This window comes from Sinocyclocheilus rhinocerous, unplaced genomic scaffold (genome assembly GCF_001515625.1).
Source record: "Sinocyclocheilus rhinocerous isolate Xijiao unplaced genomic scaffold, SAMN03320098_v1.1 scaffold934, whole genome shotgun sequence".
Taxonomy (NCBI): domain Eukaryota; kingdom Metazoa; phylum Chordata; class Actinopteri; order Cypriniformes; family Cyprinidae; genus Sinocyclocheilus; species Sinocyclocheilus rhinocerous.
This window is the reverse complement of record NW_015658752.1, coordinates 390918-402117: the sequence shown is the minus strand read 5'-3', so window position 1 is coordinate 402117 and position 11200 is coordinate 390918. Positions and strand designations below refer to the sequence as shown.

Genomic DNA, 11200 nt, shown 5'->3' with positions numbered 1-11200 from the left:
AAGTTCTCATTCACACACAAGTTTACGTTAAAAACACACGAGTTACAAAAACAGTTGGTTATGTCTGTGAAGGTAAACAGCTGGGAAATAAATCGCTTGTTTATTTTAGATCTGTTTGGCAGCAGCAATATACAGTAATAAATCAATAAATCCACTGCTCTCTTGTGTCCTCTGAGGCTGGGACTCTAAATAGTGTTCTGTGCTCGTCTGTGCAGCCAAAGACAGAACATTAGCATTAGAACTGGACTGGTACACTGTTGTCACTTGCAAAATCAAATGACGGAGCTGTGGGTGGAAACTTACAGATTAAGGGGTGGTAATATTATAATGAGATCCCTTTGCCACGTCACCAAGGGAGCGAAATCTGCCTCACTCGTTTTCTCAGACGCTTGCAGAAAAAGGCTTCCCAAAACAAAGTTACTGGGTTAATCTTTTTCACGTTTCCTTGGTTGGTAGATGCACCGGAGACCTGATCATAGCACTTAAAACCTGGAAAAGTCAGATTTTCATGATATGTCACCTTTAAAATATTTTTGGTAATTTAAATAAAACCTGTAAATTACAATATACATATTAGATGTAAAACTTAAAAATGTTGCTTTGGCAACTAACTGAAATAAATTTAAAATGTAAACTAATTGAAATAAATGGAAGCTGAAGTACTAAAACTAATACAAATGAGAACTGATATAGAAAAATAAAAAACCAAAAGTACAATGAAAATGAAATGAAAACATAAACTATACAAATTAAAGCTAATTTAAAATATTAATAAACATTCACTGTCAAGTGAGATGTAGCATTTGTAGCTTTAAAATATAATAAAATTAATTTGTGATAATTTAGACACCTAAACAACTTTGATCAATAGATGAGATTATCAACTTTGATTTGATAGATAGATAGATAGATAGATAGATATGAATACTTGTTTGTATTGAATCTCGCAGATTGAATCTGCACACATTTTCAGGTCAAAGTTGAGCTTTGTGTTGCAGATAAAAGCTAATGCTCTCCACATGTGCTTGTGCTCTCGTTCTCTGGCGTGTGCATGAATGAAAGTGAAGTCCAGCGTCATTCATGAGATTTCAGCCAAACTAGTCTGGTAGCTTTCTCTTGAAGTAGACCTTATTTATTAGAAAATGTGCACTGCAATTTAGTCTTCAAAGCGCTGATGCACTGGAGAGGAAACACTGAATTCCACGGGGAAACGCTGGATTTGTTTGATCACATCCTGTTTTAAACGAAAAACCACATTGAGGACCTGCTAATTAAAGCAGTGGTGATCTGTGTCCGAACTGAGGGATGAATTCAGACCAAAGGCCAGTGGGATAATTAAAGGCACGGCTGAACAAATGAGCCATATGTCAGACTGTTGTTCTCCTGGGGGAGATGCATTGTGGGAATGAATGTTGACCGCTCAAGCTGCACGTCTGCTGAATACGCCTGTTCTTATAATAACCCTGCCAGCGGTGCTGCCAACTCATTTCAGTGTATTCAGCATAGCCACTTCTGAAATATGATAAAACAGTCATTCTTCATCCAGGGAGAGTCAACCTGGATAATCTCACTGAAGGAAAATAAAATAAAATTATAATAAGAATAAATTATTAAATCATTTTCTGTATATTTCTGTATTTTCTGTATTTTGTGTATATTTTGACTCTCCCCAATGTCAAAGTATAAAAAAAAATTATATTACTGATAATATATTGTATAGTGATAATAAAATAAAATAAAATAATAGAGAAATTGAGAAATACTTGAAGGCTAATTTAATTTGTTAATAATAATTATATGAATATTTATCTTTAAATAAAAGGAGGGTGTTTAACAGCATAATAATAATAATAATAATAATAACAGCTGTAATAATAACAGCCTTAATAAATAAAACAAAACAAAACAAAATAATAAAATAAAATAAAATAAAATAAAAACAGCCTTCAAGCATTTCTCAATTTCATATAAAATCAAATCAAGTAAAAAATTTAATTAAAACAGCCTTCAAGTATTTCTCAGTTTCTCATAAAATAAAATAAATAAAAATGCAATAAAGTAAAATAAAAATAAAAATATTAAATAAAAGTAAAAAAAAAAAACTAATAAAATAAAATAAAATAAAATAAAAACAGCCTTCAAGCATTTCTCAATTTCATATAAAATCAAATCAAGTAAAAAATTTAATTAAAACAGCCTTCAAGTATTTCTCAGTTTCTCATAAAATAAAATAAATAAAAATGCAATAAAGTAAAATAAAAATAAAAATATTAAATAAAAGTTTTAAAAAAACTTGGAAACTGAGAAATACTTGAAGGCTTGGAATTTTAATTTAATTTGTTTATTACAGCACGTTAGTTATAATAACAGCCCTAATAAAATAATAAATAAAATTAAGTAAAATTAAATAAAACAACCTTCAAGTGTATGTACTGTATATTCTCAATTACTAATTTTATATATAATTTCCTATATATACAGCCCTAAAAAATAATTAAAAGAAAAGAAAACAAAATAAAATAAATCAATATTTTTCTGTGAGAGCTTCTATTTCTATAATAAAAAATAAATAATAATAAAAAAAATTTTAAAATACCTCCAGGAAAAGGAAGATTCTTCCGCTTCCGTCTGCCAGCCTTGACGCTGTTGGGCACCAGCAAGCAGTCTCTCCCGCAGGACGATCCAGACTCAGTGATGGTGGACTCACCCAGGGCCAGTGACGACTCTGTGGCCGTGATGGACGTCCGATCGCCCACCAAGGACGGTTCGAGTCCAGCAGATGCCAACGACACGCGGGCACTCATCAGCTCCAGCCCCCACTCGTCCCCGGTCAGTGCGTCCATACCCCTCGACCACTCGTCACCCAAACAGCCCTGGGACCAGCCCAGCCCGTCTCAAGCGCAGTCCAGCACCTGCCTGGCCCAGTCCATCTCCAGAGACAGCGCGTGCAGCAGGAGACGCGCTTCCTCCGTTCACGACATCCAAGGACTGAGCGCCAACTCCAAACACCTGTTTACAGACAGACACGCAAGTGAAGGTGAGGACTAAAACTTACATTATATTAGAATACTTTTAATATATATTAAAATACAAGTTATTCCTGTGAAAATAAAATAATAACAATAATGCTATAATAATATAATATTATTATAATGTTTTTAAATGTTACATGTTAAAAATATTTAAAGATTATACGTTAAATAAATAATATAAGTTCTCTTGTGAGAATGAATTAAATGAATAACTCTTCATTTTCTTGTTTAAAAGAACAATGTTATACATTATATAAAAGCATCTTAAAAAAATATAAAAAATATTATTTATAATATAATGTATAATGTTGTTGTTTAAAATACAAGCAGTATGTTTAACAGCATATTAGTCATAATAACAACCCTAATAAGTAACATAAAATAAAATAAATAAAAACAGACTTCAAGCATTTCTCAATTTCTGATAAATAAAATAAAATAAAATTTGACTTTACTTTTACTTTTTACTTGAAAATACTTGAAGGCTCTTTTAATTCATTTTTTGGTTAATTTGTAATATAATTTGTAATACTGTTCTTTTACAGATAAAAAGAGAAAAAAAAAATACCACAACTTAAGATATTTTAATTCATTTTTTGGTTAGTTTGTAATATAATTTGTAATACTGTTCTTTTACAGATAAAAAGAGAAAAAAAAAATACCACAACTTAAGATTGTTTTGGTGAAAGATATGATACAATATGAGGTTTTCCTAAGTCATATCTGGTTATTATGCAAATTTTAAACTGAATGAATATGAAATAGTTCTGTAATTTGAGGATCTCTGAAGCCATTTTCTTTACCCTGATATAAACCTTGTTTGAATTACAAAGTGCATGTAAGCTGTGCAATTGATTAACTCAACCATCATAATGCGCATTAGTTTCTACATTATTTGCACGATTAATGTAGACAGGAATGTATAATTTTCCAGTGAAGTGATTTCATTGCTTTTATTGATGAATGATAATCACATCTAACAGCAAGAAATGGCAATTATAATGGCATCATAATTAATGACCCTCTGCTTGCCTCGTTTTGTTGATATTTTCAATTAGAGTCATTTTAAAGGACCAAAATATGAAATGATCCACTGCTGGCATTCATCAGCTTTAAAAGAAGCTTGTGTGTTTTCATTTTTCACAAGAAAGAACTTGGGCACATTCCTCATTTTCTTTTTCTAATCTCTATACTCCTCCATAGGTTTTAGTAACATTTTAATTTTTCTTTAATTTATTTATTTTTTTCCAGTTTTCATTTCATTTTGATTTTGTTTTTTGTAAAGTCTCTCTATAGTTTTTTATTAGTTTGTTATGTCCATTTTAGTTTGAGTTATTTTAGAACTTTGACTTAAACTAAACGAAAATGAGAAAAATTATTTCAGGTAATATTTCGTTTATTTCAAATGTATTTTTAAGGTTTTAGTTTTAGTTATAATAACCTTGATGTTTATATAACACTATATTAAATAAGTCTATGCTTTCTGAATTTGAGAGAAAAGCCGGTCTGTAAATGAAAACACTGTTTATGCCGAACTTGTCTTTATATAGAAGCAGCCTCTATAAGCTCATTAGAAGATCATGTTTTCTGCATTCATTTTCCATGAATACCGCAAGCTTCAGCTCCAGTTTTCAGCATAAAATAAAGTTTGACACCCCTGTTATAATCAGAACTTAGACTGGTTAACTCTACATACTTAAAAAATCTAGATCAATCCTGTTATCTTTGCTCAAAAGCGCATTCAGACTTCAGATCAGAGCATCATCAGAGTGTCCGGGACGTCATGCCGTGTGGTGATTATCCATTTTCAGCCTGATTTCTCCTCTCAGCTGTTATCGATGTCTTGATTAGATCATACAGAACATTTGCTGCTATTTCAATAAAGCTCTAGTCTGGACCTTCCTGCATTGAGGTGGTTGTGATTCAGACTCTTCACGTCCCATTGACCGGGACTGATGCATCGGGACAGCAAATCAATGCTGCATGCTGAATGACTTCCATCAGCTGTTAACCTTTCAGTTCTGGAGGACATTTCTCTAATCAGTTTGAATTAACGCTGTATGCCAAGAGAGGCTGTCACTTTTCTTTTACATTGCACATGATTTTAATGGATTGCTAATGGATGCTCACAGAACTGCATATGTTCGCTTCAGGCATGGATGACGATGTTTATGGCAAGCTTGAAATGCACTAAAAATCCTGATACTTTCAGTAAAATCTCACATCTATAGTTTAGATGGTATTTTAATTCAACACTGATGAGTTTCACTCAAATGGTTCATTAAGCTGAGCAAACAATATGTGCTGTTTTCAAATATGCAAGTACGAATATTATATATCTACTATATTTTTCTTATGATATGTAAGTATTTTCCCTGAAATGCCTTAAATTGTTTTAAAATACATGTTAAATATTTTTATTTAAAATTACAATTTATAAATATTTATTTAATTTTGCAAACAATATGTATTCAACTATTCAAGGCAAGATCAAGCCTGGGTGATATAACTAATATATTACACATCTTTAATTAGATTTTTCTTATGATAGTTAAGTATTTGCTCTGAAATGCCTTAAATCGTCATTTTTAGATGGACTTTTTACGCAATGTATTTTAATGTTAATATTTGATTTAATATTATATTTTTAAATAATAATAATTAACATTAAAATATTATTAATCACGTTTTCAAATATTGAAATTATTGAAAGCATTGTTTACCTGCACATAATTTTTCTTTAAACATTTGAATATATATATATAATATTGTGTAGAGAAATTTATGAACATTGTGATGACACAGATTAATACTTTTTTATTTGTTTCATTGAAATGGACAGTGAATCAGAAAAACAGAAATGTATTTAATTTTGTTTTTTTTACACTATTAAACACCCTTGTCTTAATATCCTCATACACACTATATGACAGTGGACTGTGAAACTAGTCTAATGACATGGGTTTTCCAAAAGTGAAAGTTTTGTCAGTGTTTACTTACCTAGTTCATACAGGTTTGGAATGACATGGTGAGTAAATAAGAGTTTAATGGCCAAAATTACATGAGTAATATCCAAAATGCTGCATATCACCAGAAATCATCTGAGGTATATATTAAGAATATTAGCTATATCACTCAGCCTTATGCGAGATGAATGAAAAAACCTAATCTCTGATATTCACAGGCTCTTCTTTACTCTTGACCTTCAGGTCCGTTCAACCACCTGAAGTCCAGCCTGCTGGGATCCACCTCAGACTCCAATCTGAACAAATACAGCACCATCAACAAGATCCCGCTCATCGCACTCAACTTCTCTGAATCCAACGATAAGAAAGCGCCTTCCCCTCCGTCCTCCGAGAAAACCATCATCGCACCGAAGGTCAAGGACAGAACACACAACGTCACAGAGAAGGTCACACAGGTAAGACATAATAATAATAATAATAATAATAATAACAGCTGTAATAATAACAGCCTTAATAAATAAAACAAAACAAAACAAAATAATAAAATAAAATAAAATAAAATAAAAACAGCCTTCAAGCATTTCTCAATTTCATATAAAATCAAATCAAGTAAAAAATTTAATTAAAACAGCCTTCAAGTATTTCTCAGTTTCTCATAAAATAAAATAAATAAAAATGCAATAAAGTAAAATAAAAATAAAAATATTAAATAAAAGTTTTAAAAAAACTTGGAAACTGAGAAATACTTGAAGGCTTGGAATTTTAATTTAATTTGTTTATTACAGCACGTTAGTTATAATAACAGCCCTAATAAAATAATAAATAAAATTAAGTAAAATTAAATAAAACAACCTTCAAGTGTATGTACTGTATATTCTCAATTACTAATTTTATATATAATTTCCTATATATACAGCCCTAAAAAATAATTAAAAGAAAAGAAAACAAAATAAAATAAATCAATATTTTTCTGTGAGAGCTTCTATTTCTATAATAAAAAATAAAAAATAATAAAAAATTTTTTTAAATACCTCCAGGAAAAGGAAGATTCTTCCGCTTCCGTCTGCCAGCCTTGACGCTGTTGGGCACCAGCAAGCAGTCTCTCCCGCAGGACGATCCAGACTCAGTGATGGTGGACTCACCCAGGGCCAGTGACGACTCTGTGGCCGTGATGGACGTCCGATCGCCCACCAAGGACGGTTCGAGTCCAGCAGATGCCAACGACACGCGGGCACTCATCAGCTCCAGCCCCCACTCGTCCCCGGTCAGTGCGTCCATACCCCTCGACCACTCGTCACCCAAACAGCCCTGGGACCAGCCCAGCCCGTCTCAAGCGCAGTCCAGCACCTGCCTGGCCCAGTCCATCTCCAGAGACAGCGCGTGCAGCAGGAGACGCGCCTCCTCCGTTCACGACATCCAAGGACTGAGCGCCAACTCCAAACACCTGTTTACAGACAGACACGCAAGTGAAGGTGAGGACTAAAACTTACATTATATTAGAATACTTTTAATATATATTAAAATACAAGTTATTCCTGTGAAAATAAAATAATAACAATAATGCTATAATAATATAATATTATTATAATGTTTTTAAATGTTACATGTTAAAAATATTTAAAGATTATACGTTAAATAAATAATATAAGTTCTCTTGTGAGAATGAATTAAATGAATAACTCTTCATTTTCTTGTTTAAAAGAACAATGTTATACATTATATAAAAGCATCTTAAAAAAATATAAAAAATATTATTTATAATATAATGTATAATGTTGTTGTTTAAAATACAAGCAGTATGTTTAACAGCATATTAGTCATAATAACAACCCTAATAAGTAACATAAAATAAAATAAATAAAAACAGACTTCAAGCATTTCTCAATTTCTGATAAATAAAATAAAATAAAATTTGACTTTACTTTTACTTTTTACTTGAAAATACTTGAAGGCTCTTTTAATTCATTTTTTGGTTAATTTGTAATATAATTTGTAATACTGTTCTTTTACAGATAAAAAGAGAAAAAAAAAATACCACAACTTAAGATAGTTTTGGTGAAAGATATGATACAATATGAGGTTTTCCTAAGTCATATCTGGTTATTATGCAAATTTTAAACTGAATGAATATGAAATAGTTCTGTAATTTGAGGATCTCTGAAGCCATTTTCTTTACCCTGATATAAACCTTGTTTGAATTACAAAGTGCATGTAAGCTGTGCAATTGATTAACTCAACCATCATAATGCGCATTAGTTTCTACATTATTTGCACGATTAATGTAGACAGGAATGTATAATTTTCCAGTGAAGTGATTTCATTGCTTTTATTGATGAATGATAATCACATCTAACAGCAAGAAATGGCAATTATAATGGCATCATAATTAATGACCCTCTGCTTGCCTCGTTTTGTTGATATTTTCAATTAGAGTCATTTTAAAGGACCAAAATATGAAATGATCCACTGCTGGCATTCATCAGCTTTAAAAGAAGCTTGTGTGTTTTCATTTTTCACAAGAAAGAACTTGGGCACATTCCTCATTTTCTTTTTCTAATCTCTATACTCCTCCATAGGTTTTAGTAACATTTTAATTTTTCTTTAATTTATTTATTTTTTTCCAGTTTTCATTTCATTTTGATTTTGTTTTTTGTAAAGTCTCTCTATAGTTTTTTATTAGTTTGTTATGTCCATTTTAGTTTGAGTTATTTTAGAACTTTGACTTAAACTAAACGAAAATGAGAAAAATTATTTCAGGTAATATTTCGTTTATTTCAAATGTATTTTTAAGGTTTTAGTTATAATAACCTTGATGTTTATATAACACTATATTAAATAAGTCTATGCTTTCTGAATTTGAGAGAAAAGCCGGTCTGTAAATGAAAACACTGTTTATGCCGAACTTGTCTTTATATAGAAGCAGCCTCTATAAGCTCATTAGAAGATCATGTTTTCTGCATTCATTTTCCATGAATACCGCAAGCTTCAGCTCCAGTTTTCAGCATAAAATAAAGTTTGACACCCCTGTTATAATCAGAACTTAGACTGGTTAACTCTACATACTTAAAAAATCTAGATCAATCCTGTTATCTTTGCTCAAAAGCGCATTCAGACTTCAGATCAGAGCATCATCAGAGTGTCCGGGACGTCATGCCGTGTGGTGATTATCCATTTTCAGCCTGATTTCTCCTCTCAGCTGTTATCGATGTCTTGATTAGATCATACAGAACATTTGCTGCTATTTCAATAAAGCTCTAGTCTGGACCTTCCTGCATTGAGGTGGTTGTGATTCAGACTCTTCACGTCCCATTGACCGGGACTGATGCATCGGGACAGCAAATCAATGCTGCATGCTGAATGACTTCCATCAGCTGTTAACCTTTCAGTTCTGGAGGACATTTCTCTAATCAGTTTGAATTAACGCTGTATGCCAAGAGAGGCTGTCACTTTTCTTTTACATTGCACATGATTTTAATGGATTGCTAATGGATGCTCACAGAACTGCATATGTTCGCTTCAGGCATGGATGACGATGTTTATGGCAAGCTTGAAATGCACTAAAAATCCTGATACTTTCAGTAAAATCTCACATCTATAGTTTAGATGGTATTTTAATTCAACACTGATGAGTTTCACTCAAATGGTTCATTAAGCTGAGCAAACAATATGTGCTGTTTTCAAATATGCAAGTACGAATATTATATATCTACTATATTTTTCTTATGATATGTAAGTATTTTCCCTGAAATGCCTTAAATTGTTTTAAAATACATGTTAAATATTTTTATTTAAAATTACAATTTATAAATATTTATTTAATTTTGCAAACAATATGTATTCAACTATTCAAGGCAAGATCAAGCCTGGGTGATATAACTAATATATTACACATCTTTAATTAGATTTTTCTTATGATAGTTAAGTATTTGCTCTGAAATGCCTTAAATCGTCATTTTTAGATGTACATTTTACGCAATGTATTTTAATGTTAATATTTGATTTAATATTATATTTTTTAAATATATTTTTAAATAATAATAATTAACATTAAAATATTATTAATCACGTTTTCAAATATTGAAATTATTGAAAGCATTGTTTACCTGCACATAATTTTTCTTTAAACATTTGAATATATATATATAATATTGTGTTATGAACATTATGAACATTGTGATGACACAGATTAATACTTTTTTATTTGTTTCATTGAAATGGACAGTAAACAGAAATAACAGAAATGTATTTAATTTTGTTTTTTTTACACTATTAAACACCCTTGTCTTAATATCCTCATACACACTATATGACAGTGGACTGTGAAACTAGTCTAATGACATGGGTTTTCCAAAAGTGAAAGTTTTGTCAGTGTTTACTTACCTAGTTCATACAGGTTTGGAATGACATGGTGAGTAAATAAGAGTTTAATGGCCAAAATTACATGAGTAATATCCAAAATGCTGCATATCACCAGAAATCATCTGAGGTATATATTAAGAATATTAGCTATATCACTCAGCCTTATGCGAGATGAATGAAAATACCTAATCTCTGATATTCACAGGCTCTTCTTTACTCTTGACCTTCAGGTCCGTTCAACCACCTGAAGTCCAGCCTGCTGGGATCCACCTCAGACTCCAATCTGAACAAATACAGCACCATCAACAAGATCCCGCTCATCGCACTCAACTTCTCTGAATCCAACGATAAGAAAGCGCCTTCCTCTCCGTCCTCCGAGAAAACCATCATCGCACCGAAGGTCAAGGACAGAACACACAACGTCACAGAGAAGGTCACACAGGTAAGACTGAAGTGTGATGGTGTGAATATGTCAACATCAACGCAAAACTGACCATATTTACTTCATTTATGCATGTTTCTGGCCTTATTGTGAACAATTCCTTAGTGCACATTAAGACAAAAATGTTCACCAAGTTTGAATTAAAAAAAATAATAAAAACAGTAATACTGTGATTTTGAAATGTACAATACTGTATTCTATTTGCATTCTAAAGTTGAGAAGAATAGCATTTATTTGAAATAGAAATCTTTATCCTTTACTGTCACTTTTGAACAATTTAATGCATCCTTGCTTAATAAAAATAGCAATTTCTCTCTCTCTCTCTCTGTGTATAGACAGACACAGACAGACAGACAGATAGATAGATAGATAGATAGATAGATAGATAGATAGAGACAGAC

At 31.4% G+C, this 11200-nt stretch overlaps 1 protein-coding gene across 1 annotated transcript in view; it reads left to right on the top strand.

Moving 5' to 3' along the window:
• Window positions 1-11200, top strand: part of LOC107722906 (potassium voltage-gated channel subfamily H member 2-like) — a 60236-nt gene that overhangs the window by 6864 nt on the left and 42172 nt on the right. The window contains exons 2-4 of the mRNA XM_016531406.1: window positions 2603-3037; window positions 6074-6097; window positions 6242-6453. Of these exons, the coding sequence (XP_016386892.1) occupies window positions 2603-3037; window positions 6074-6097; window positions 6242-6453 (671 nt within the window). The remainder of the gene's footprint in view (window positions 1-2602; window positions 3038-6073; window positions 6098-6241; window positions 6454-11200) is intronic.